The sequence below is a fragment of the Tursiops truncatus genome, chromosome 1 (assembly GCF_011762595.2).
Source record: "Tursiops truncatus isolate mTurTru1 chromosome 1, mTurTru1.mat.Y, whole genome shotgun sequence".
Taxonomy (NCBI): Eukaryota; Metazoa; Chordata; class Mammalia; order Artiodactyla; family Delphinidae; genus Tursiops; species Tursiops truncatus.
This window is the reverse complement of record NC_047034.1, coordinates 157177726-157205700: the sequence shown is the minus strand read 5'-3', so window position 1 is coordinate 157205700 and position 27975 is coordinate 157177726. Positions and strand designations below refer to the sequence as shown.

The 27975-nt window shown below is 49.7% G+C and overlaps 1 protein-coding gene across 1 annotated transcript in view; it reads right to left on the bottom strand.

The window, feature by feature from the left end:
• CSMD2 (CUB and Sushi multiple domains 2) overlaps positions 1-27975 on the bottom strand; it is a 667758-nt gene that overhangs the window by 290027 nt on the left and 349756 nt on the right. The window contains exons 10-12 of the mRNA XM_033838419.2: positions 26134-26255; positions 10786-10889; positions 7435-7547 (exon numbers count right to left, since the gene is read on the bottom strand). Coding sequence (XP_033694310.1) covers positions 7435-7547; positions 10786-10889; positions 26134-26255 — 339 coding nt within the window. The remainder of the gene's footprint in view (positions 1-7434; positions 7548-10785; positions 10890-26133; positions 26256-27975) is intronic.

Genomic DNA, 27975 nt, shown 5'->3' with positions numbered 1-27975 from the left:
CTGTCATGGGTGTGTCACAGACTGAAGGAGGTTGGGAAACAGGGGTGAATATGGTGAATATGGGGTGAAGACAAACATGCAGAACATCCAGGTGCCCCAGGCTGTCTGTATCAGCTCCAAACTGGAGCTTGCCGTTTGCAAAAGCCCATGTATTTAAAGAGCATATCTCATTGACAGATGACTTCCTGCCAAATTTTAAAGGTGCAGCATCCTTCGCTGCTTAGCACCCCTGGCCTCCCGGGGGCCAAGAAAGACTCGTGTGTAGCGTGGGTCCCACTGGGCCTTCCTGAGAGGGGCAGCTGCTGCCTGTGTCTAGCAAACCTCTAGGTCCCAGTGCCTGAGGAAGCTTTAAGGGTATCATGGAAACTCAGTGAACATCTTAGAAACATGCCTGGTGTCATTCCTGGTTGAAGATGGAAAGTTTGGGCCTCTGAGCTTATGGGGATAAAGTAAGAAGAGACAGAGGTCCTGAAAATTGCAGACTGGAGGCTGAAAATGGCCATGTGCTTAACGCTCTGATTGGAGGAAAGGCAGGGTCCAAAAAGGAGCAGAGTCAGGATGCTGGGCTGCTGCCCTTGGTCTCCTTTCAAGCTCAGCTCTAACACCATCTGTTTCAGGAGGCCTCCTGGTGCCACCAGAGTTCAGTTCTGGAGAAGGGGAGGCAGGCACCGCCTGCAGAAGGCTAGACTTGGCCATCTTCCCCCTACTTGCTCTCAAACTTCATTCTGTGGAAGGTTTAGCTTCAACCCTAGGCAACCCTAGGGGATCAGGCTTTCTAAGTCAACCTGTTCTCTCTGGGATGTTGACCAACTCCTTTCCATCCTATAAACGAGTCTTAGCTTCAGACACCAGCTCCTCCAGGGAGCCTTCCCTGATGCCCTCAAGTAAGGTTAGCTGCCCCTCCTTGATATTTCCCCATTTTCTCATACTTCCTGGACTCTAATGAAGACAGACTAAGACTTGGGTGAAGGCACAGATTGTCTTGTTATCCTTGTATCCCGCTGTGGTCTGAACAGTGTCTGTAACATATAATAGGGGCCTAGATGATGTTGGATACACAGGGGACCTTATTTCCAACACGAGTCCCCTGGACTACTGGGCATCCTTTCTGCGTGATCTCTACGGCCCTGCTTCTCCATATCTCCAGGGTGAGGGTCCCAGCTCCTTCCTCCCTTAGGCCGGCCTCCGAGATCTAGCATTAGGCTTCCAGATTCCAGGCTCCAAGTCAGGAAGTGAAGCGACTCCGAGATTGATGCTAAAACTTGTTAGCAAGTTGTATGTAATTTTATAATGTTTCTGGTAAGTGCTAATTGCCTGTTCCTTAAATATTTCTTATTCTGCTGGGAAGCAAAGCAATTGCAAATATGAATGCTTTCCTACAGCTGGCTGCCCTCATGGAGGGGGCCTGAGTTTCTAGGTGCCAAAGACTCAGATATTGACAGAGCTGGAGGCCCCTCCCCCACCCTGACCTGGGATTGTGACAAGCATGATGAGAAGTATTTCTGGGAAATAAATCCCTCAACTTTTCCCACCCAGGACCTCAAACTTTTAATGGGTGGTGGGGGGTGGTGGTGATGATACTGCAGTGCCACCTGCCTGCTCTAAGGAAGTTTTTCTCTACCTGAACAGCGGCAGATGGGGTATTGATGCTGATGGGGCCAGGTATGCCTGGGGGTTTCTGCCTTCAAATGCCTCATGCCACCTGTGGAACACATGCATCCCGGCCACCCTCCCATCCCTGAGCCAAGATGTCTGTCCTGCATGGAATTCCCCAGGAGCTGGGCTAAAAGAAGGGCTAAGATGGGGGTGGAGATAATTCTGAAGCTTTGGGCCATGAGTGCAGGTTAGAAGAGCTGCAGGACTAGGGAAGCAGGGGAGGGGATCAGGCTTTTAAACCGAGTGTGCCATGCCCCAAGCTGGAGGCTTCACTGCACGGAATCCTGGCAAGGCCCCTGTGAGATGAATGTTTATCAGCCCTTCTTCACAGATGAGAAAACTCAGGCTCAGGGATGTGGAGGGATTGGCTGAAGATCACACACAGAGCCAATGGCAGAACTCGGTTACAAAGTGGGTCTGTCTGACCCGAGTCTATGGGGACAGTGAAGAATGCGGGCTCTTGGCACCTGAGTGCCGGGAGGTGGTAAAGCGGGATGAAAGGGGATTGAGAGGATGTAGAGGAAGGGTGCCCGATGGTGCCAGGCACTGGGCTACGCCCTGTAGGACCAGATAGATCAATAAACTGCAATCTGCCTAGAATGGGTTCATAGGAGCCAGCATTTGGCTTGGAATTACCATCATTGAGGGCCTTGGATGCCACACGAATGACGACGCTTTATCCTGAAAGCAGTGAGAAGCTGTCATTAAAGTTTTGTGGTTTTTTTGTTTTTTTTAAGTAGCAGGGAACTGTGCCAGATTTGGATTCTAGGAAGATCACTGAGCTGCGAGAGGCAGATGGGTGGGGCTGGGGGAGGGGCCTGGAGTCAGGGATGCTGGGGATGCTGGGTAGGAGGACTGTGTGGTCATCAGGTGAGAGGCGATGAGGGCCTAGCCACGTCAATGACAGAGGAGCTGGGGCGCCGCAGAGGGAGAACTGGCAGAATCTGGGGACTGAGTCAGAGGTGGGAGAGGGAGGAGGAGGTGGAGATTAGGCTGAGTGATGGTGTGGATGGTGGTGCTGTTCACTGGGATGGGGACACGGGAGCAGGGGGTGTGGGAGTGGAGACGGAGAGTTTGGTTTGAGATGGTGTTAATGCACTGAACGTTTGTGTCTCCCCCAGATTCAGATGTTGAAGTCCTAACCCCCAGTGTGGCTGTATTTGGAGATGGGGCCTCTAAGGAAGTAATAAAGGTTAAACAAAGTCCTAGGGTGGGGCCCTGATCTGATAGGATTAGTGTCCTTATAAGAACAGACAACGCACTCGCACTCTTCTTCTCCCTCCACCTGCACACACCGAGAAAAGGTCACGTGAGAACACAGTGAGAGGACAGCAATCTGCAAGCCAGAAAGACATCTGGCAGCCATCTGAAGCCAGCCTGGACCAGAAACCAAATCAGCCAGAACCCTGATCTTGAACTTCTAACCTTCAGAATCGTGAGAAAATAAATTCCTGTTATTCAGGCGTCCCAGTCTACGGTATTTTGTTATAGCAGCCAGAATAGGCCTAAGACAGACGGGGTGGGCTTGAGATGTCCGAGGGGGAAGCTATGTAAGATGTGTCGCAGCTAGACATGCAAGTGGGGAGTAGATCTGAAAGTCACCAGGGTTCAGGCTGAGGTTGAAGTCATGGGAGTAGATGTGATCAATGGTGGAAGGTTCTAGAAAAAGAGGATGAAAGCTGAGAGCCTGAGAAGTGCGTGCGCTGAGGGGGCAGTGGGGAGCCATGCAAGAGCTTAGGGGGAGTAGCTAGGAGGGTGGAGGGGACCTAGAAGGCTGCAGGGAGAGAAGTCCAGAGCAGATGGGAAAGGGCACAGTCATATCGGGGCCTCAGGGAACTCGACCACCCACTTCTTCCACAGAAGAGGGCATCTCGCCATGAAGGTGTGAGACCCATGGGTGTCACCCTCAACAAAGGTCAAAGGTGGAAGGACAAGAAGGGAAAGGCAGGCCCATCCTGACATTTAACCCTTCCCAGGCTCTTCTTCCCGCTGAACAAAGTGCTAACTCCTTACGAGGCCTTGAGGCCCTTGGTGACCAGGGTCTGTCTTCTGCCACGTCTGCCTTCACACTTTACACAGTGGCCACCATGAAACACCTCCTTTCCCAGCCAGTCTGGGGAGTGAGGGTGAGGCAGGGGCCTAGGACCGGGGCTATCAGAGCAACCACGGGCCACCTGGGGGACAGGCATGGAGCCACGTGGCCCACAGAGGAGGGCAGAGCCCGGAGTGGAGGGCAGTGGTCATCACGGAACTTTCTCAGCTCCCAGGGGACAGCACCTCTGTGCCAGGCACTGTGCCAAGAGCCTTCGTGATCTCATTTCATAACACTGCACAGCGATGCCATATAGTCAGCATTATTACCTCCATTTTATGAGTGGGGAAACTGAGGTTCAGAGAGACCGTATAACTTGCCTAAGGTCACACAGCTGGGGCCAAGCTGGGATTCACCAGCTCTGGTCCAATTCCAGAGTCTGTTCTATCTTCACAGAAGCTGCTGCCTCTGTGCACAGAACCCGTGTAGCCCCTGTGGGTTAGTGAGGGGTCTAAACGTCCAGACTCTCTTCTCTCTTCCTATTTTGTCACGGTTCCGAGGAGAAGTCCGGCCCACACCTAGTCTGTGACCGGCAGTCACACAGCGTATGTTTTTAGGCCAAGTCTATGTTGTCTTCTATTGTCGCCACAGTACCTAGCCTCGTTCTGGTCACATAACAGGAGCTTAATCAATACTGGCTGAGTGAAATGGCCAACCTAATCCCAATCTCTAGGAACAAGGAACCCAGGCTCACGACTTATTTGACTGGGCTCATGGCCCACTTGACTGGGGCAAAGCTTCGGCTTCTATAAAGATTTGATAAGGAATTGAAATTTTGTAACTTTGGGACGCTCCCAGTATAAGAGAAAATCATGGGCCTTCAAGCTACAGAGACCCAGCGTCGAATCTTGACTCTGCCAGGTCCCACATTTCTGTGTGGCCCTGGGCAGGTCACTTACCCTCTGAGGCTCTGATTCCTCTTCTACAGAAGAGCAGCCATCGTCACATAGCTGTGAGCACTGCATGGGATGCAGCGGTACTATTCAAACTCGTGCTTAGCTACAAATCCCCTCTTAGAAGAAGGTGTACAGGAGGAGATGGAGGCAGGGTCAGAGGCCTCCCTGCTGGGCATCCCCTATCCCACCACCTTGGTGGTCACCGAGGGTAGCCCAGGTCTTTGTGTGACAGTTTGAAAACCCTGAGACAATGAACACACAGCTTCTGGCACATAATAGGCTCTCAACAAACGATATGTCCCTTTCTTTTCCAATGAAATCACACCAAACAAGCCTAACTCCTCTTCCCCATAGAACAGCCCTTCAAATATTTGGACACAGCTCTCAAGTCTCCCCTGAGTCCACTTTCCCCCGAATAAACATTCAGGGGGCTGTTAACCTTGCTCACTGGGCTTGACTTTAAGTCCTCTCCTTATCCATCTCAAGCTGAGGTCCCCACGTCTATGCCCAGTTCTCTGACGCCTGATCAGAAGAGAATAAAGCAACACTCACTCCCTGGGATAAATTCTAGTAGCTGATATTTTTGAAACTTCAAACGACTTGATATTTATTCCCACTTCATCTTATCCTGGTAATTGAGCCAATACTCCACTCCATCCAGATCTTTCTGCACGCTGTTTGCTGACTGCTGTACCATCAGCCCTCTCAAGCTCATGTGACTCTTGTCTTATCCAAGCCATGAACAAGATATGGAAAGATTAGGGATGTGGATGGCACAGAATCATTCCTCCCCACTTCTGGAAACATTCACTGCTGAACATCCGTAGAAGCTCTGAAATGGGGAAACCTTAGAAACCTTTTGAGTCTAAACCCATTCCCATTTCCAGAGTAGTGAGGGCCAGGGCTTGGGCCAGAATCAAGGTCTCCTGATTTCTCGTCTGGGTCTCTTTCCATTGCCTCACAGCTGCGTACATATAACGATGTGCCAGAAGAGCCCATTCACTTAACTACCTATGTACTCACTCACTACTCACCTTGTAATTTGCAACATTTTAATTTTCACATTCTTTATCTAAACTTAATCTTCACAGAAGCCCTGTGCCCGAAGGTGTATTATGATGTCCATTTCACAGATGAAGAAACAGAGCCCCAGACAGGCTCCCTGACTCACCATGGAGCTGGAAAGTGACAGAACCAGGATTTGAACTCAGCACGTTGTCACCCAATAGGTGTTCTCTGTCTGCTGTCCTGTCTCACTTAGATGCATGTTTCCTACTCTTCAAACAGTACATCCATCATCCTTACCCCAGTGGGCCTATCATGGTTTGACAGTGTTCCTGCAGGAAATGAGGGCTAGCCTCCCGTTATGAGTTGAATCGTATTCTCCAAGAAGATGTGCTGAATCCTCACCCCTGGTCCCTGTGCATGTGACCTTATTTGGAAATAGGGTCCTTGCAGACGAAATCAAGTTAAGATGGCGAGCCCTTAATCCAACATGACTGGTGTCCTATGAGAAGAGGAGAGACACACGGGGACGTGTGACCACAGAGGCAGAGATGAGAATGATGCAGCTATAAGCTAAGGATTGCTGGCCACCAGCAGGAGCTAGAAAGAAGCAAGGAAGGAGTCTACCCAGAGTGCCGGAGGGAGCGTGGCCCTCCTGACACCTTGAGTTCAGACTTCTAGCCTCCAGAACTGGGAGAGAATAAACTTCTGTTGTTAAAGCCATCCAGTTTGTGGTGCTTTGCTAGGGCAGCCCTAGGACACTAATACATGTCCTGTGTACCCAGTTTGGTGACAGAATCCAGGTCCTGGTATAGGAAGAGCCTTTGGTCCACTGGGGGTGTGAGTCACACTGAGCAGAGCGAGAGTCCTTTGGACCCTAAATAGTCCCGTGTAGAATGATCACGTCTCCAAATGGGGTGGAGAAGGACGCTTTCTCTCCCCCTCCACTGCCTCCTGTCTCTCTAGTCATTTAAAAGACTTAAAGCTCCATTTCTCGATAAAGCTTTTCCCGATGCCCCAGAAAGGACGGCTGCCCCTTCTCTGTGCTCCCATTGGTTCTGTTTGCTGCAATTATCTTGCTTTAGTAATAGCTCGTTTGTTTTCTCCTGTCTTACCATGATAGCGCAGGCCCCTTGCAGCGAGGGCCTAGATCCGATGCATCTGTTCCCGCAGTGCTGGTCTAGGGGCGGATACCCAACAGGGCCTTCACAAATGCTCGGGGGATGGTCTCTGCTCCACCTTCTGTGGGGATCTGCACTAGCAGTCATCAGGAGGCTTGGCAGTGCATGGAGGGGTGATGGTAAAGGTATCTCCTGGACCCCAGACTTTGCCGTTCCCTTAATGCCTGTTCCCACCAAGAGATGCAGGTCACCCGCGTCTGTACCCTCCTCAGGTCACCAACGGTGTGTGTCTGTCCCTAGCCCTGTGCACATAGTCACTCATCACTATGACACCCAAACAGGGTAGCTTGGGAAGCTACTGTCTCCAGTCTGAAGATATTATAAAATAAGCAAGGCTCAGAAAGTTTATGGGGCTTTTCAAAGGTCTACATAAGCCAGGTATGAACCCAGGATGGAACTGGTGTGTGTGACTGATCCCAGATAATCCTCAAAACAGCCCAGGAGACCCACTGGACAAAGAAGGAGGCTGGGACTCAGAGAAGTTGAATAACATGCCTAAGGAGAGGAAGCTAGTGCAGGGCGGAGCCGGGATTCGAACCCAGGGCTTGTTGACTCCAAACCAGACCCCAAGCGTCTGACTCATTGGCTCCCCAACAGCAGTTACCTTCGTAAGAAGCCTTGAAGCCCAGGGAGCTGCCACTGCTGTCGGTCTGGAAGAGGAGCCACATTTGATGGTTGGTGCTGACAATGAGGTCTGGGACCGACGTACCTGTCAGGCTGTCAGGAGAGAGAGATTCAGAGGCGTGCACCCCACTGTGGCACCCCAAGAGAATGACGGTGTGACTGATGGCATCTAAAGGAATATCTAGGTGCCAGGCCCACTCGGGCAGGTACTGAGCCCCACAGTGTTTCTGGCACTGAGCCCGGCAGCACGTGCTCACGTGCTGGGAGACTCAGGACCACTCCCCTCCGGCCACAGGCAGAGCTTGCATCTCAGCCACGACTCCCCTGCCCAGACTCCAGGGCTTGGAAGAGAGGTCTGTGTCCTCACTTGCACAGGGGAGGGATGGCTGGAGCCAGATCTAATCAAGGGGGTGTCTACACCCCTGCAACCTCCTGTCTTTCGTGTGAACTGTATTGCAGAAAAGACACAGACAGAAACCCATTTCCCCAGTCGGAACCCAGCCAGTCCTTTTAATGAGGCACCTCTTTCCACTCCAGCATGAGAAGTGAGGCTTAAAGCGCAGCCACCACCCTGGGCAACGCTCTTTCTGAAGAAGAGAGTGTAGGCACGGAGAGGACTCTGATTCAACTCACATCTACCAGGCACCTACTCAAGCCAGACCATGTCCCTTTCATGATCTTATTTAATGTCCCCAGTAGCCCAGTGAGGTAGAGGTTGTGTTATCCCCACTGTACAGATGAGAAGACAGAGGTGCAAAATGGGCAGTGGCTTTCCCAAGGTCAGCCTGCTGGAGTGGCAGAGTCAGAGTCCACGGCACAGCCTGGGGCTCCTAGAAGAAACCTGGCTTCCTTTTTCTGCTGGGACCAGACAAACTGTCAGCACAGATGGGGTGTGGGGGGTTGTGAGGGGGTGGTGGGATTAACGGACCCTAATCCCTGCTCTACCCTGGGGTCTCAAAGCTTGAGGAGGGCTGTTGAGTTGGCCGCAGAGAGGGGATCGGTACTCTGTGAGCACCGTGCCGGTGGAGCGGGGAGAGACCACCTGGGGTACAGCAGTCTGGTGCGTGTGACATCCCTGGGCTGGGGGCTCTGACATTCTGTAATGAGTAAGGATGGACTCCAGGGTGGTGGTGAGCAAGGGTGAAGACCAAGGCCTCTGCTCTTCCTCTGTGTGACCCACTTATGACAACTAAGGAACCCAAGGATTCTGCATGTGTTTCCCTGAAGTTTTGATATTGATGTTGGCCTAAAGAGATCTGAGGGTGGTGGGAGAGCCCCTGGGCTGCTACAGAACTTGTTGGGATCTCACTCAAACTAGACTGGTCCAGAGACCTGGGTACAAGCCCTGGATCTGCCATTCATTTGCTGTGAGATCTTGAGCAAATGGTCGAGCCTCTCTGAGCTTTTTCACTCCATATAAATGAGGGGTTGAAATGTATGATCCCCCAGAGTCTTTTCAGCTCTGCTGTTCTGCGGTTCTCTCTATGACAGAGCACAATGGGGTCATGGGGCAGACAGAGTGGGATCCTGGCCTCTTGGACACATCGAGCTGATGTACCACACAGGTCAGCATGCCAGGGCAGGTGAGTGATGGGGATGCACAGAGAGGAGGGGAGGGGCTGAGTATGATGGGTAATTCATGTGTCAACCTGAGTGGGCCACAAAGTGCCCAGATATCTGACCGAGCATAATTCTGGGTGTTTCTGTGAGGGTGTTTCTGGATGAGATTAACATTTAAATTGGAAGACTGAGTAAAACAGATTGCCCTCCCCAATGAAGGTGGACCTCATCCAATCAGTTGAAGAACTGAATAGAACAGAAAGGCTGACTCTCTCCCAAGTAAAAGAGAATTCTTCCTGCCTGCGTGACTTCCAGCTAGGGCAGTGCTTTTTTCCCACCCTGAACTTGAACTGAACATCAGCTCTTTCTGGGTCTTGAGCCTGCTGGCCTTTGCTCTAGAACTACATCATCAGCTCTCCTGGGTCCATCCCCAGCTCGCTGACTCAGCCTGCAGATCTTGGGACTTGTCAGTCCCCATTACCACACAAAATGATTCCTTATCATAAATCCCTTTTTTTAGATACACATCCTATTGGTTGTTTCTTTGGAGAACCCTGATTAATACAGTGGAGAGTAGGCAGCAGGGAGGATGCCCTTCAGGCTGACATTCCACTCCTTTCTCTTGAGAGCCCAAGTCCCAGCCATGTCACCTGACATGGTAGGGAATGTTATTCAACTGCCCTAACAGGATATTCCAGGTAGATGTGAGGAAGGTATGAGAAGCACCCAGAACAGAACAGCTCCTGGACGAGTCAGCTATTACAGAATGGCCCTTTTTTTATTTAGCATTAAGACCAGAGGGTGTTAGTGTGGTTGGGAGGGGGTGTGGCATGGGATGCTGTCCTTGATGGAAATCAAAAGACATGAATTCAAGTGCTGGTTCTGCCACCAACCATCTTTGTACCCTTTGGGCCTCAGTTTTCCCACCTGTTAAATGGGTGTAATAGCACCTTCCTCACAGGGCTGCTGTGGGAATTAAATGAGATAACTGATGTGACAGTTCCCATCACAGTGCCTGGGCACACAGCAGGTGCCCAACATATGTGAAATCTCCCCTCCTTCTTCGCAGGGGAGGTGGATGAGGTCAGGCCTGTCTATCTCTCTAACGCTGGGCCACACGCCCTGAACGGGAGCATTCTTCTGCTTTCGTGTCAGGCTAATCATGATGGGTGAAGGAGGAGCCAAATGGCCCCCAGGAGCTGAGACCCAGTGTAATGGAACCCAGGACAGCCCGACATCATCCTCTCCCGTGACTAGATCATGTCAAACCAGCCCTTCTGGCCTCAGAAAATGTGGTCCCAATTCCCTGAAACTATCCTTTTCCCAGACAGTTATGAGCATGGAGGGAAATGAGCAAAACATTTCCATTGTCTCTGTCTGAAGTTAGACCACCACACGTGTACGTGGCCTTGAGGAAAAACTCCTGGGGGAGAAGCAGGGTCTGCACAGACGCAGGCAGTCCAGTGGAATGCTCCAGGCGCACACAGCAAACCTCTACTCCCCCTGCTCCCTGAGAGGCTGTTCATTCTGTATAATTTCCCTGTGACTTCCTAGCGAGACTCCGGCCCAGTGCTCTGTTTTCCTTGGTAGGAGCAGAGGGAGACGGAAGGATTGTGGCTGAGACAGTGCTGCAGGACACCTTTCCTTGTCACAGCATGGTGGCGAGGGGTAGGGTCAGGGGGACCAAGCAGGACTCGACAAGCCCATCCCCCGTCCCCAGCCAAGGTACCCGAGCTCCTGCCCTGCCCACCACGTGCTCCGCTTCACTCACATGTAGAGAACCGTCTTCTGGTCTCCGTCCTGACCGCCGTCCCCGACCGTCAGGGTGTCGTAACCCCTCTCCAGGTCAAACTCCTCGAAGGCCAGCTTGATCACCTAGGGAGGGAGCAGGGGTTAGGGAGAGGGCAGGGGCTGCCGGGAGAGACTCCCACGGCCTTGAAGACAGCAAGGATCTTCACGTCGCCATGCCCAGAGCGCCCGCGACACCACCCCACACAGCCCTCAATCCAAACTGAGTGTTTCCATGCCACCTTTTTGAGTGTCAACTTTTTCTCTCTGGGGCCATACAGTCTCTGGGGTCCCCTGACGTTTTCCAAAGACGATCATGGTACATCTGGCCAATTCTGGAGGCTGTCATGGCAACACCAGGCACATCTGGCCAGCTGTGAGAGGATGAGACTCTTCCTTCATGCTTTAATGCACAGAAATCCTCGCGGAACTGGAGGCAGATTTTCAGGCCACATGTGGACTCTGAGCTATGCGGTCCTCAGGGACCTGCAGACACTTCCCTCCGCCTCTCCTCTGCCTGCTTTTCTCCATCCACTTTGTTTATTTGTCGAATAAATGAACGTTCCAGGAACGGGCTTTCGACAAGATTCTTTTATCTTGTTTTCTCCCTGCCTGCTACAAATACTCACTAAGCACTCACACCACGTGCCAGCCTAGGAGGTAGGGTTTCAATGGTGAGCATGGCACGGTCCCTGCCCTGGGTGAGCGGGGAAACAGAACAGTAAACTGATAACCAGAACCCCAGGTGACAGACGCTAGCCTATGGTGGGGGGAGGCGGGGAGGCTGCTTGTGATTGGTGGGGGGAGGCGGGAAGGCTGCTTGTGATTGGCGGGGGGAGGCGGGGAAGCTGCTTGTGATTGGCGGGGGGAGGCGGGGAGGCTGCTTGTGATTGGCGGGGGTTGGGGGTGGGTGGTCTGAGAGTTCTGAAGGTTCTGGAAGATTGTCGGGGTCAGAAGGGGATGACGGGAGAGGCAGGGGTCTAGGGCGCAAGGCCCGAGCTGTGGCAGAGATGGAACATTCTGGAGTGGTCAGTGTCTATCAATGCAGGTCCACAAACCGAGCAGAGCCGTCAGCTGCCTCATTCTGGGGGACAATGTGGTTGGGCCTTCTGTGCAAGGTGGTGGCTCCAGGAGGTCCAGAACTTGAGACATCTGCCTGCAGCGAGGTCCAAAGGGCCTCATAGCCTCCCCTGCCCCGAAGAGCTGGGCTTTATCCTGAGGGAGGAGCGGCAGGAGAGTTTTAAACAGTGGGTGACGGGGACAGTTAGGTGTTGGAGAAGAACATGGGTCTGGCTGCTCGTGTGGAAACTGACATGGCAGGAGAGAGGCCAGAGCCGGTGGGGCTGATTCGAGGCTTCAGTGGCAGTTAGGTGAGCGATGCAGGAGGGCCACACAGTGGAGACGCAAGAGAGAGACGGCCCTGCAGTCTTTAGGGCTTTGTGACTGGATGGATGTGGGGACTGAGGGAGAGAGGGAGTCTGGGAAGACCTGCAGCTTCCCGGCTTGGGCAGTTGGGTGGTGGGTGACAGTGCCGTTCGTGAAGACAGAACACAGAGTCCCGTCCCCTAACATCTCGTCTGGGCCTCTTTTTGCCTGTTTCAGGCTGGTTTCAATCTGATAAGGATCTTCAGTCTCCCAGTAGGGAGGCTGCAAGTGCTTCTTTGTTTTCTATTCTGCTACTCAAGGAGTAGAGAATTCCCATGGATAGCTTTTCCTAGTGGTGCAGGCTTCCTCTGTCCAAACCAAGCAGCCCAGCAGAGCCTCAGCCCAGGGTGCCTTCAGGTGCCTCGGAAGGAAACTGCTGCTGCACTTGTGGCTGAGCCCCGTACCGCCTGTGCAGTGCCCTCTGCCTGGGCACGGGACTCACGGCGAGAAGCCGTGAGCGTGGACAGACAGGACAGGGAGGACGGGTGCCGTTGGCTAGAAGGAGGCTGGAAGAGGCTTCCTGGAGGAAATGAAGCCCAGGCTGAGTTTGGGAGATGGACTGGGGTCCGATAAATGGAGAAGGAAAGGAAAGTGATCCAGGCAGAGGGAGAAGCAGGTGCTGGGGCAGAGAGGTGGGGTGAGTCAATCTAGAGTTGTATGACTGAGAGGGAAGCAGAGGGTGGTGATGCCAGAGAAGTGGGAGGAGCCAGGTTAGGAAGGGCTGTCTGTCATGCTAAGCATTTAGGCTTTGTCCTGAAGACAAGGGGGAATCATGGAAGCGTTGTAAGTAAATGTACCGCATGAGACTTTTGTTTTAGGAGCAATAGCATTGAGGGCTGGTGGAAAACAGACCGATGTCTGGGCTGTGCAACAGTGTGGGTGAGGGAGGTTGTGGGCCCTTAGCAGGCAGCAGTTGGGGCCTGTTAGAAAACAGGGGATGGAGGAACTGGGGGTACTGACCTTGGAGAAGAGAGACTCAGGGGCAGAGGCAGGAGCAGCGGTAACCCTAGCTGTCTCCAAGGGCAAACGTGGAGATGACAAGGCACTGAGACCCAACTCTGTGACTGTCAGAACTGTCCCACAATGAAAAGGAGTGCATTCAGAGGTAGTGAGCAGCCCATCGCCGGTGGTATGCAAGAAGAGTGAGGAAAGCATTCCTGCTTGGGGCTCTCAGATAGTTTCGACAAAAATACTAGACCCTACTGATAAAAATCCTTGTTGGCTACATAGACACATATTACAGTGAGCAACCTACAGCGAGTGGGGAAGCCTTAGCCCCTCTGGTTTTCCCGCCGAGCAGGCAAGCTCGCCTCCATGTTCCCTGATGACCCATCATCACCATCTGCTTAGGCTGGAATCGCCTTCCCATCTCTTACCCTCCCCAGTCCTGCCCTGCAGAACGATGTTGCCATTTCCCAGCCCAGTACGCAAGGAGGGGCCCTCGGCACCTGCTCCCCTCTGCCCTCCCACCACAGGACCTGTGTGGTCTCCCCTCACATCGGCCCATTCACGACCCTGGTTTGCACAGTCCCCTCCCCCACCCGCAGTTTCCCTAGCAACGTCTCCGCATCCTTGAGCTCTTGTCCAAGTGCTCCCTGATTGCCCTTCCTCTCCTCTCCGTGTCAGGACTTACCTGCTGTACTGCGACTGATCTGTTTACCTGGTCTTCCACTACACCATGAACTTTCTGGAGGGCAGGGGCCAGGTCTCATGGCCTCTGAACCCCCAGCACCTGTCGGTGTGCCAGGCACATGCCACGGGCTCAGACAATGCTGAATGCGAGAACGCTTTCCAAACGTTTCCTGACTCCCCAGCATGGACTTATCGCCAGGCTCCTGGACCCCTCACAGGAGCTATCGTCAAGAACAAAGGTGGGCAGACTATTCCTGTAAAGGGCCAGGGGGTAAATATTTGCCCCTGTGCATCCCATATGATGTCTGTTGCAACAACCCGCCTTTGCTGTCGCAGCAGGAATGCAGCCACACATCCATGTAGCCATGATCCATGTACATTGATCTGTATACGAATGGGCAGGGCTGTGTTCCAATAAAACTTAGTTTACGGAAACAAACAATGAACTGGATTTGGCCCAAAGGTGGGAGTTTGCCGACCTCTGGTCTAGGAGATTCTTTGAGACACTTAATCCCAGTTTTTGATCTTCTCTTGAGAGATTTTGTCACTACAAGAGCTGACACCTATAATGTACTCGACTCTGTTCTGAGCGCTTTACGTATCTCAACTCATGTAAGACAACAGCGACTATGAATACCTCCATGTTACGAATGGGAAAGCCCAGGCACAGAGACATTAGGCGACTCGCCTAAGATCACACAGCTAAGTGGTAGAACTGGGACTCATCAGGCAGCCAGAGGCCAGGCCCTTACCACTGTGCTCGACTGCCTCACAGCATCCCAGGGAGGTCTCCGGTCCACAAGGCAGGGACCACGACTTATGCTCTCAGTCTTCCCTAAGCTCTTTTTCTGTATCCCAGCAGCTCAGCTAACACTTGCTCATAAAATACTCCAAGGCCAGTTGTGCCTTCTGCAGACCGAGGGGCCTGGCCTCTGCAGGGAGTCAGGGTCCTGCCTGTACATTCTCACCACCGTCACCCCTTCCAGCCAGCCCCCACTCACGAAGCCACTGCCAAAAGACAGAGCACGTGATTACTATGTCTATGATGGGAAAACATTGCTCTGAAGGCCAGAACCAGAGCCATAAAGTGATTCACATCACTGAGTAGAGCACCGCTGACGTGAGCTGCATTTTAGAGTGTCTGACCCTAACGTGGGAGCTAATTACACCAGGCAGACAGCACAACATACACAACGTTGACGCTTTGGGATGCGCCCCCAGGGCCCAGTGTACTGGTGCTTTCATTTATTTTTCGCTCTTCTCTTTGGCCTTTCTTTAAAGACAGGATCCTATAATGATTCATTAACTAACATGCAGGTAAATCAAGCTGGCAAGGTGTCTTTCTAAGGCAGGAGAGTGGCAGCACATGAAACAGGCATGATTAAGAGGCACATGTGTACACAGCTCAGACGCCCAATTTGCACCCATTAGGTAAATGAACAAACAAACCCTGCACTAGGACATCATTACTGAGCGCCTGCCCTGTGCCAAGCACCGAGCTAGCTGCTTCCCATAAGTTATCTCACTTGTCCTACAATCTACAGCAGAACCTAAATGCCAAGTGCACGGTGCAGATGGTGAGTATTGGAGGATGGCAAAGGAGGGAGAGATGAAAGGTGGCCGCATGGGGGAGGTGGGTGTGCAGGGACCTGCAGGATGGAGGAGGGTGTGGGCTCCGTCCCGGAGATGCTCTGAGCAGTGAACAGGGAAACAAGGAGCCAGGAGGGCAGCCGAGGGGTCAGCGGGGAGGGGAGAGCAGCATGGCTGAGTCTGCATTTTGTCTGGCAGGCCAGAGCAAGCAGTCTGGATTTGAGGGTGAAGATGGGGGGGAAGCTCTAACTCGGCATGGAGGGAGGGCTGGAGGCAGACAGACCTGCCAGGAGGCTGGTCCAGGGCCCAGCAGTGGGACGAGGGCTTAGGGGAGCCTGAGTCTGTGTTCATTGCAGAGAGCGGGTGGGGGAGGGAATCCTGGAGACTGTACCCCTCAGCACACAGCTGCCTTTCCGGAGAATTGTGGGCAATGGGAGTGGGACCCTGGAGGGTGCCCACCCTGGGCCCAGAGGACATTCCTTGCTTCCTGAGCACCGTCCAGGACCAGCCGAAGGACAGGGATCCCAGTCCTGCCAGCCCGTGCCCAAGGTCTCAGCGAGGCTCCAGAGGACCTGACAGCTCTCAGGCATATTTTGGGAAGCTGGAGTCCCAAGAGATCTAGACTGAGATTGTTCTGTCCAGTGACTGCATTTCTATAACTGCCTCCTAGCTGGGCTCTGGCCTCTGCTGCCCATCCTTCACTCTGTACCAAAAACCCTGTGCCCCACGACCCCTTAGAGCTGGGGTTGGATAACTATGGTCCTTGGGCCAAATCAGGCCCGTGGCCTATTTTTGTTTGGCCCCTTGAGTTAAGAAGTGTTCTCACTTTTTTTAAAGGGTTAAAAAATACATAAACCACTACAAAGAAGAATGTGCAACAAAAACCTCACGTGGTCCTCAAAGCTGAAAATATTTATGGTCTGGCTCTTTACAGAAAGTTTGCTGACCTCTGGCCCAGAGCAATGGTTTTCAAATTGAGTTCCCAGGCACCCCGGGGTTCTACAAAGGCTCTAAGGGGGCACAAACAGAGGTGGGAAAAGAGCCAGAGTGGGCAGGGCCTTGCTCCAACCAAAGCAGTTCCTTCTGATCTAGTTCATGATTGGGACTCTGTGACAGACATAGTGGTTCACTCAATGTTCCTCCCACCATTTACACATCTTAATAGAACGCTGGCTTTGTTTGGAGCATGGCAATATATGTGGCTAACCTCAGAGCTAAGGATAGTGAAGTGACAGGATTCTGGGCAATGAGACATGAGCTGAGGAGCCCTCGGGGCATTTTCCCACCTTTCTCCTTGCTTTCCTGGAATACAAATGTGAGGACAGAGGTGAAGCAGCCTTCTTGTGATCATGAGGACAAGAGCCACAAGCAAAGCATGGCAGAGGTGCTCAAGACACTGAGAAAACTACTAAACCAGCCCTGGAGTCTTCACTTCTGGACCTTTGGGTTATGGAGAAAATAATCAGTGTTTCGTTTAAGCTTCTGTGGAGGAGTTTTCTGCAACTCACAGCCAATCAGAACCTAATGACTATGGGTTCTGAAGAAAGGCTTTCATCACCACAGAAAAGTTTATCAACTCTTGAGCCTCAGGAGAAAGTTCCGCTTCTTGGCATGGAAACCCTAGGCTTTCCATGGCCTGCCCCTGCCCCTTCCCTGTGAGTCAGAGCTCCCTCCACAACCCTCGGCTCCAGGCCTGCTTCCCTATTTCTCCTCAGAGCGCTTCTCTGAGCTCCTGAGGGCTGACCTTGGCTTCCCCCAACCCCTCCCGCCTCAGGATGCTAATGCTTTGAACAGCCTATTAGCGCCATGAAAGGAAGGGAACTCCCTTTCCCTGGGCACGGCCTGCATGGTGACTCCTGCCTGGGTCTTGCTGAGGGCCCAGGGCAGGGCTGGAGAACTGGCTCCTGGGGTGGGGTGGAGGGGAGTCTGGTGGAAGGGCTGCTCTGAACCCTCAGGAGTTCTAGCAGAGAGGCCTCCAGCACCTTTTTGTTTGTTTGTTTTGTTTTTTTTTTTTGTTTTACTCGGGCCTTTCATTGTTGTGGCCTCTCCCGTTGTGGAGCACAGGCTCCGGATGCGCAGGCTCAGCGGCCATGGCTCACGGGCCCAGCCGCTCCGCGGCATGTGGGATCTTCCCGGACCGGGGCACGAACCCGTGTCCCCTGCATCGGCAGGTGGACTCTCAACCACTGCGCCACCAGGGAAGCCCCAGCCCCTTTAAGGAAGGTTTTCGAGGAGGCTGGGAAAGAAAGCCCAGGGGCAGAGACTGAGAACTTTCAGAGGTTGTGGAACCTTGGTCACTATCTCAGGTTTAACTTTGCTGGCTCTGAGAGTAGTAAGCCCGTCATCCATTCATTCACTCATTGGTTGATGGATTCATTCATTCAATTATTCACTCAACAGTTAATACGTCCTTGCCAGGTGCTGGGCTTTGGAGAGGCAATAGAGGAAGACAAACATGGCCAATGCCCTGAGACCTCACAGTCTAGAAGGGGAGACACACGAGTATATGCGAAACACAGCGCAGTGTGATGAGTGCTGAAATCAGAGGAACACGGGGATGGGGCAAACGCTAGGGGCACAAAATCCTGGCTGGAGGAGGGAGCAGGCTTTGTCTTCACGAATAGAGGAGAGTGTGTGGGAACAGGCCACGGCCAGCTCTAGGGGAAGAGGAATGCCAAAATACACCGGGAACTGAAAACAACTGTAAAAAGGAAAGGGATCAGGGTCAGGACCGGAGGAGGCCATGGAAGGGTCCCTCTAGAGCCGCCCAGTCGTGAGGAATGAGCTGTGGGGGAATTTAGGGAAAACCTCTCTCATCACCAGCCAGCATCTGCGCGGGGCGCAGCACAGAGAGTGTGAGAGTGAATGTTTGCTCAGTGAATAAGTAAGTGAACAAAAGGGCCAACACGTGGGTTCCTGACATTTGCACGAGAGTCATTGCTGGCTGGACAGTTATTTCTCTGTTCTTCAGATCTACAAAGGGAAGAGTGACACTGATAATCCCCAAGGAGCGAATAATCAAAACGCTGTTATCTTTGGCTTTGAAGTTCATAAAATGCGCTTTCCTCTCCCTCTCCCTTCCAGGCCCGCTCCTGCTCCTTTGCGTCCTCATCCCTCTGCCTCCCGTATCTCTCTTTCTCTCCTGCCTGCCTTTTACTTCTTTTCTAGCACAGGTGGATTAACTGTCCTGATCAAATCCAGCGAGGATCATATGCAAATTGACTCCTATGTCTTGAGTTCATACTGAGAAGCTGTGAAGGAAAGGCCGATGGGCGCCAGTAGGGGGCACCGACTCAGGTCTGGGTTTCAGTCCTGACCATGGAAATTTCATCAGCCACATCCTTCCTGAGGCTGAGCTGAAAGGTCCTAACAGGAGGAGGCTCTGGGGCCCAGCATGGGCGGGGCCATACCTGAGGAGCTACCTGACCCAGAGACAGGTCTCTTCCGTCAGTTGTTAACGTATTCAAACATCTGCTGAGCTCCTCCTCTGTGCCGGGCACTGTGCTAACTGCAGGAGAGATAAACAACATGCCACTCCTGCTTTGGGGGCTCTCATGAGCTATGGAGGAAAGAGATTCCCAACACAGTGCAATGCAACATGCATGCAAACGGAAGGGGCTGATGAAGTGCTGGAGGAACAGAGGCAGGACTAAGACCTGGTGGCGTTAGGAAGGCTTCTCTGAAGAGCAGGGATCTGAACTGTGTCTCAAAGTTGGGTAGGGATTTGCCCGGAGGAGAAGGGAAGGCACACTGGGATAGGATGTGCTGGATGGAGTTCTTAAAGGGCCAGCTGTGTCTGAACCAGGAGTTCAGTGTGGCTGAAGCCAGGGCTGCCTGAGGGGAGGTGGGCAGGAGGGCCTTGTGTGCTTTGCTGGGAGGGAAGGGGGTTGTTATTTATCACATACGCCAGGTTGGTCAGAACCACCAGGATGCTCTTTAAAAATGTAGGTTCCAGGTTCCCCTCTCAGACCCACTGAATCAGATCTTTGAGGAAAGAGCTTTGGAATGTGTGTCTTTAAACTTTCTCCAGCTGTTTCTGATGATTGACCAAATTTGGGAAATGTTACTGTGGGCAGAATGACTACAAAAACTAAGATAGCCCATCTGGCCAAGGCGGGGCTCGCATTTCTCCAGACCATCCCAGTCAAAGGGAGAATGCAGAGCTGTGTACCTAGTAGGCCAGCAGCACTTGCTCTGAGCCGCCTTTTCTCTTTTCCCTGAATCTGCCCAGCTTCCGGGAGGATGCTTCCGGGAGGATGGACCGAGGTGGTTTTAATTGTTTTATTCTTAGTTTATCGAGGAGAGACATACCCTTCACCTGCCTCTGCTATGAGACTATCAGTTCTTGTTCCCACAGTGCAGAGCAGCACAGACGATGGCGCTCAAGCAAGGCTGGCATCTTGACATAGGTTCTTGGCCATTCCCACGTCAGACCATTTTGGGGCCTTGTTTGGACCTTCCAATTGCCCTTGGAGGTGGCCGTAGTCACTGAAACATTCCCATCTCCCTCTCAAGCTCAACCAGGAGAGGTCCTACAAGGGGGATGAAATGGCAGGAAGGGTCCTCATGCCCACACACATACAGGTACCAGGGATGTGTAATCATTCCATGATTATAAGGAGACCTACTCCGCACTCCTGCGGGCAAAACTCTCACCTCCTTCTCATGACAGCAATTTTCTTCACCTGCTCATTGTGAAAGGAGCTCCTGCAGTCTCAGTCCAATTTGCCTCTCACTCGCTCCAGATCCTTCACTCACCATCCTCTTTCTCCTACATCTTCATTCTCTTTCTCTGTGCTTGTTTTGCCCACAGCCTACAAACGGGCTCAAAATCCCAATATCCTAAACAAACACCCTAAGTAGCCCAAAGCTTTCTGTCCACCCGACCTCCCTCATGTGCCCTTTCTCCTTCCCTCACTTCACAATGAAGTCAAAAAGGCTGTCTACATGTCTGGCCTCTTGAGCATCCCCCCGTCCCCATCCATTCACTCCCCATCCCACTGCTGTTTCTGCCCCCCCGAAGCTCCACGGCAAGGTCTTCTTCCAAGACCAAAGCCGACAGTCTCTTTCCAGTCCTTTTCCAACAAGACGCTTCTCAGCGTTGCCATTATTAGACACATCCTGGTTGGAAACTCTTCCTGCTTTTGAACCTTGATTTCCCTCCTACCACGCTGACTGCTCCTCCTCTGTTTCTTTCACTGGATCTCCTTCATCTGTAAGGACTGTGTTCCCAGATCCATTCTATGTCTTTTCATTCTCTTTGCTCTCTCCAAGAAGGGTTATCCATTCCTTACGCTTCTGTTCCCAACTGTGTGTTGACGAAATGCCCCCCAAATCTCTCTCTTGAACCCAGATTTATCCAGTCTCCAACCAGTGTATCCAAATGGCATTGGATGAAATGCAGACACTTCAAATGCACATGCTTCCCTCTTGACTGCTGCCAAGCTTGTTCCTCTTCTTGTATTTCCTTTTAAAGCCACCGATTGGTCCACGTCAGAAAACACTGAGTCATCATCTATTTGTTCATTGAATAAATGTTTACTGAGTGCCTACTATATACCAGGCACTATGGTGGTCGCTTGGGACACAACGTTGAATGAGACCTCTCCTTCTCCCTCCATCTCACGCCCAATCAGCCGTCAAGTCCCATCCCATTCCCTAAGCTCCTCTTAAATCTGTCTCTCCTCTTCATGCTTCCAAAGCCTTGGCTGACGACCCCAGATTTCTTACTTGGGTAACTGCTTCAGCCTCCTAACTGGTCTCACTCTCCCCAGTTTCCCTCTCTAATAGCTCTACTGATGTCAGAGTAATCTTTCAAAAATTCAGACCTTCCTCCTATTGCTCTGGTTCAGAAGAAAGAATGGCCCTCATCCTTCCCAAGGCTGATCCCAGTGCTACCAGTCCCAACCCCTCCCATCTATTCTGAGACCTTGTTCCATCCAGTAGCACAGCATAGCTGCTGAAGTTCATGGGCAATAGACCCAGGAAGACTGGGCTTAAATCTCAGTGCCGCCACTTATTTCCCGGTTATGTGCTATGAGTAAGTTTCTTAACCTTCAACCTGTCCACGATTCAGTTTTTTCATCCATCAAATGGGTCTTTTTAAAACCTACTTAATTATGCTATGAAGAGAATGAAAGAAATTCATTTACACAGAAGGCCTAGCTCAGTTCTTGGCACATGACAGGCATACAGTAAGAGATAGCTATTATTGTTATTACCAACAGTCTAACACTTCTACCCTTAAAAATCCGTTTCAGGATAAAACTCAAGCCTTTCTACCAAGCATGTGTGTTCACCATGATCTAAATCTTGCTGACCTTTCCAGCCTCATCTTGATATAGGCATGTTGAATTATTTTCAGTTCTAAGAGACTGTTCCAAACGTTGGTGCCTCTGCACACGTATCCACTCTGAAATACTGATTTCTAAGCCTACTTATCCTTCAAGACCCTGTTCAAATGTCACCTCCTCTGAGAAAAGTTCTCTGACCTTCCAGGTAGTGGCTCCTTCCTAGATTTTCCCATCGCACTCTAGACTCATCTCCATTAGCACTTATCCAAACTCTAGCTTTACATTTACTTACATGACTTCTCTCCTATGTGCACGCTCCTGTGCAGGACAGAGAGCATATCATGGTTTGATCATGGTTTGATCACAATTATTGTGAACTTGGAGAGGCTGTGATTTTTGCTGAAGGAGATGTTCCCAAAGTGACCAGACAAGCAGTCCTTGGACACACTTGTATCTCTCCTGTGGGCCAGTGAACAGGGGTAGGAAAACACTATGCATTTTCCCTGCTATTGGCAGGAAGACAGCTCCGAGTCTTCAGTCTAAGACTTCGAGTTTCTACTCTTACACCCTCCTTTCGGCATTGTATGCTCTCTGGCTGTCTTCCTGGGTGGTGTCAATGAGGAACTCCCTTCAGCCTTTCTGGGCTCCCCTAGCACTACCTGAAGCCCGGTAAGAACCCACGAAGCTGCTAAGAACACCCTTCTGAACAACTTGACTCTGAGGGAGTGTCCTTCAGAGGGGCTGGCTTCAGGAACCCAGGTTGGAGTGACCTCCTGCAGGGCATGTGGGGTAGTGACCAATATGGGGCCATTGACCTCCACACACCAGCCAAGGCTAGGCCTTCTGAGGGCAAATCAAATTGTTTCTCAGAAAATTCTCACGCCTTACCTACACTTCCTCCTGTACCCCACCTTCAGATTCAAAAGCAAACAGAGATAAGCATTTTTAACAATGCCCGAGAAAGAGTCCTCTAGTCAGCAACTTAACAACTTCATGGTAGTAGGTCCTTCTTCTGGTTTAGCCTCCATTTCCACCCTCATGGGGCTGAAACTTCCTTCTCCATTGACTAGGTTCATCATCAAATGGTTTGATAAAATATGAATCTTTCTTTGTAAAATGTCTTGCAGAGGAAATCTGTTTCCAGTGTTCCAAGTATTACGGTCCTAGGCACTCTTGAGCAAACAATTTTAAAATGTTGAGTAAAATTTAAAAAGAAAAAAAAAAGCTTTTTACAAGTTAGTAAGTGTTATGAACTGAATTATATCCCCTTAAAATTCATATGTTGAAATCCAAACCCTCAATGTGATGGTATTTGGAGATGGGGCCTTTAGGAAGGTGATTAGGGTTAAATGAAGTAATAAGGGTGGGGCCTTAATCCAATGGGTTTGGTGTCCTCAAAAGAAGGGAGGAGATACCAGAAAGTTTCTTTCTGAATGTGCACAGAGGAAAGGCCATGTGAGGACACAGTGAGAAGGAGGCTGTCTATGAGCTGGGAAGAATCCTCACCAGAAACCAAACCTGCTGGCATCTTGATCACAGACGTCTAGCCTCTATAACTGTGAGAAAATAATTGTCCCTTGTTAAAGCCACCCAGTCTATTATATTTTGTTATGGAAGCCTGAGAAGACTAGTATAGTAAGAATTCTCAGAGTCTAAAACCCAGTCAATGTAGAGATACAAAATGTGATTCAGAGCATGAAGCTGGCTTTGGCCTTGGGTGCATTTTTAAAAACTGGTGAAGTAGAGCTTTGGTTTTCAGGGCCTTGTGGAGAAGAGGGAGAAGGAGACAAAGGTCAGGGTCCACCAAAGTTAGGGACTCTCGATGACACCCCTGAACAAAGCTGAGCTAGTTAAGGCTGCACCTTTAGTGTGAGGATGAGCTAGAAATAAGCCTACCTTCCTTCTCATACAGCACTGCTACCCTCTGGGTAGATCTCGAGGCTGATTGTTTATCTCAGACCTTGACACTGAGTGAACAGCAAACAGAAAACTTCCCCTGAGACTCCATCATGCTAAATCTGTCTTCACATGGGTTTTCAGCCTTCAGATTACTTGGGTGGTTTGAAACCTTCATACTGAGAATTTAGTCTGAAGCGGTTTCTGGCTGGTAATGCCCCCAGGCACTGAGCAGAAGCAAACACACCAGCTTCTACCCAGGTCTCAAGGAATTCCCACAGACAAAGTTTATGATTCTAACCACACAGTCAAAAATTACAAAACAAAGAAAGAAACATGGATCTGGGGGCAACAGGTGAGAAACAACAGGCAACAGAGCGAAACTTGTGAAGATTTCATATACTGAGATTCATAGACACAGAATATAAAATAAATGTGTTTAACTTATTTAAATAACTTAAATATATGTAAGGAGCAAGAGATTATAAAATTAGCTCAAAAAGCACCTGAAAAAAAAACTAAATAGGACTTCATAAACTAAAAATAATGATATTTGAAATTAAAATAAATCTCCAGTGAATGACTTCAACAGAGTTAGACATAACTGAACAGAGAATTATTGAACAGAATGAGAGAAAACGATAGAAGTCTGCCTTGTCAGACTTCCAGAAGCAGAAAAGAGAGAGAATAAAGGAGAGACAACAGTCAAAATGACAGTGGCTAAAAATTTCCCCAAACTGATGAAAGATGCAATCCATAGATTCAAGAAGCTTAATGAAATCAAATAGGATGAATACAAAAATATCCACAACTAGACATATGACAGTGAAATTGTAGAACACCAGAAACAAAGGTAGGATAGAAAGAGGAAAAACTCCAAATCATTTTATGAGGTTAAAAATATTTTGACACAGAGATCTGGCAGGCGTGTGTGTGTATGCATGTGTATGTATGTATGTATGTATGTGTGTGTGTGTGTGTGTGTATAATATATTCTATTTTGTTATATATATAATACATAACAAAATAGAAGCAAATTCACTATGCAAAATGTTAGTAAATCAAATATAGGCATGTTTAAAAATGATAATACTAAATGACCAGGTTGGGTTTATCTCAGGAATACAAGGTTGGTCTAACATCAGAAAAATCAACCAGTGGAATTCACCACACAGGATAATAAAGGAGAAAATCATATGATTATATCAATAGATATAGAAAGATGCTTAATAAAAGTCAACATTCATTCACAATAAAAGCTCTTAGCAAACTAGGACTAGAAAGGAACTATAAGAAAAAGACTTCAGCAAACGTCATACTTAATGGTGAGGAAGTAAAAGATTGTGTTTAACACTGAACCATGGCAAAAGTGCCTACCATCATCACAATGGTTTGGCATTACACTGGAGATTCTAGGCAGAACATTGGAGCAAGAAAAGGTTGAAGAAAACGTATAAGATTGAAAAGGAAGAAACAAAACCATCATTCCTTGCAGATGATAACTGTCTTATGTATAAAACTCCAAAGAATTCACAGATAAATTATTATGGAATAGCTGCTATATACAAAAATCAAAGTATAAAAATTAATTGCATTTCTAACCACCATGCAAGAAAAAGGTAGAAAATAAAATCTTAAAAGACATGATTTATAAAAGCAACATCAAATATATCTAGGAATAAATATATTAAGAATTGTACAAGATTTACAATGGAAAAATGACACAAGTTTACTGAAAGCCCTTAAAGAAGCCCTAAGTAAATATAGATATAGCATATTAATGGACTGGAAGACTTGGTCTCATAAAGATATCAGTTCTCCAATTTACCTGTAGTTTTGGTATAATTAAAATAAAGATTGCAACAGGTCATTTTGTGGATCTTGGCAAGATACTTATAAAATTTATTAGAGAACAAAGGGCACTTCACAGGAAAAAAAGCACTAACTCGGAAATAAAGATGTGAAAAGATGTATATAGCAGTGCAAAATGATACATGACAACACAGATAAATCTTAAGGACATAATTTTGAGTGAACTTGATTAACACTATATACAACATGATTATATTTATATGAAGTTCAAATGCTGGCAAACTAAATATTTTTATGGATACATACTTATGTGCTAACTATAAAGAAGAGCAGAGGAAAAATAAAGCACACAATCGAGGTAATGGTGACCCGAGGGATAGGGAACGGAATGAGGTTAGTGAGGGACACACGTCACTAAGATATCTGTGTGTGTGTGTGTGTGTATGTTTTTTTTCTTGAGTGGGGAGATGGCTACACAGGTGTTTGTTGTATTGATGTTCTTTATATCTTATATTTTACAAGTATGCTTTTTATCTACTTGGTATATAGTAAAAAGAATTTTTAATAATTGTCTGCAGAGAATCTACCACAACCAAGTTCTGGGTTTGAAATCCCTGGTAGAACAACTGTCCTCAATCCAGTCCTGCCCATAGGACGCTCCCCATCCTCCCCAAGAGCCTTACCTTGGCGGGGTTGAGTGCTGTGATGATCCACACACAGTGTGCGTTGTTGTCATACTGAATGGGGAAATTAGGGGAGGTGATGATGCCTGAGGGGCCTCGAAGGTGGGCATCACACATACGGGCTGCAGGGAGGAGATGGAAGACAAGCATTTTAGTTTAGGTTAGGATGAGTTCCCATCCCCACCTCCCACTCCCAGCCCAGAAGACACTGAAGTTTGTACATCCCACCCCAGATATAACTTCCTACTTCCTGTTTCCTTCCCCCATGGTTCTTAGCGGGCTCAAAGGAAGTCACAGTTCCCCAAACACTGGGGGAGGAGTAGGCCCCACATGCCTTGACCCGCTGCTCTCTAGGCAACGATGAACTTCCACCGTCAGGCTAAGCAAGCCCCCTACCCTGACTCCACTGTTACCGAGCAGCACATCTCTACCAAGAGGGTGTGGGCTACTACACACCTTGACCTCAAGCTAGGTGGACCCCATGCCCCTATGGGCCTGCTAAACTGCTCTCCTCCTGCTCTGCTGACTTTTCTGCATTCCCCCATTTGCTCTCAGGCCTCCTGAAGTAGAATCTCAGGGTGTCCTTGTCAAGGCCACCCCACTAGGTATCAGAATGTCTGAGCCCAAGGACTCTGCCGGGGCCTCTGGCTCAGCCCGGTGCCAGGCACCTAGAGTGATTTCAGGGACAATAAAGTACTTCCCCACACTTAGCACGTGCCTGAAATAGGCTTTTGACTAGAAGCATAAAGATTCAAGGTAAATTAGAAGTGCTCTCCTCAAGTAGATATAAAGTGTTATCAATCACAACTTAATCTAATTAAGCTCTTTAAAATAGCTTCTAAACTAATTAGATTAAGTAGTGATTGATACCAGTTAAGGTACTACATTGTATCTAGGTGTTTGCCTTCTTTAAAAACGTGTTCTTTAGTTCCAACCACTTCATTCTTCAATGTTAGCGCTCAGCTATTTTAATAAAGGTTCTACGAGTCTGTTCTGTTGCTGCCCACATGGCAATTTATCTTAATTGTAGGCAAAGTGCCTAACGGTAAAGAAATAGTGAGCCTAAGTATATAAAATGAAAGTGGTGTCAAACCTGGTTTCCTCTGATGGGACAAAATATCCTAGAACTCGTCTCCGCGTGTGGACAGGGCTGTGATAAACCTTTCCCAGGAAACCCTTCCTAGGAGGGCCTGGGGAAGCAGGCTCTCCAGCTCTGGACATAATTAATCTCTTCTCATTTCACACACTCATTCCTGTGCTCATTCATTCCCACATATACTGAGAGCCTATTAACAGGCCAGGCAGAGTGTGGGGAGAGAAAAGTGTCTAAGACACAATCCCTCTTCTCTGAAGGGCCACCAGCAAGTGGAGGGAACAGATGTGAAAAACAGTTACAACTGAGTGGAGCGAGTGTTGTCAGGGGTTACGCGCAAGAGACCCGGGGTCAGAATTGCTGGCTCTCCCAAGTCCTGCACCTGAAGGATCTTCTCATCCTGACCTCAAATGTTGAATCAAGTTTGACCAAAGCCCTAGGGGAACCCTCTCCCGCACTCCCCTCCCGCACATCTGATTGCTCCTGTAATTCTGTGCTGAGAAACACTGACAATCACTGATTCCACTTGATACAACTGGGCCTGAAGGCGGCACCGCATGGGGAGGAGAGAGCAGGCTGTGGGGTTTACCAGCTTGGCATTCTGGGTTTGAAGTCCACTTGTTGTGTGTTTAAGTCTGGTAAGTTAGAAAACCTCTCTGATTCTACTTCATCTGTAAAATGGGACTCGTGATATTGCCCCACCGAGGCACGGCGAGGATGAAATTTTATGAGATTTTGGATAGAAGGCT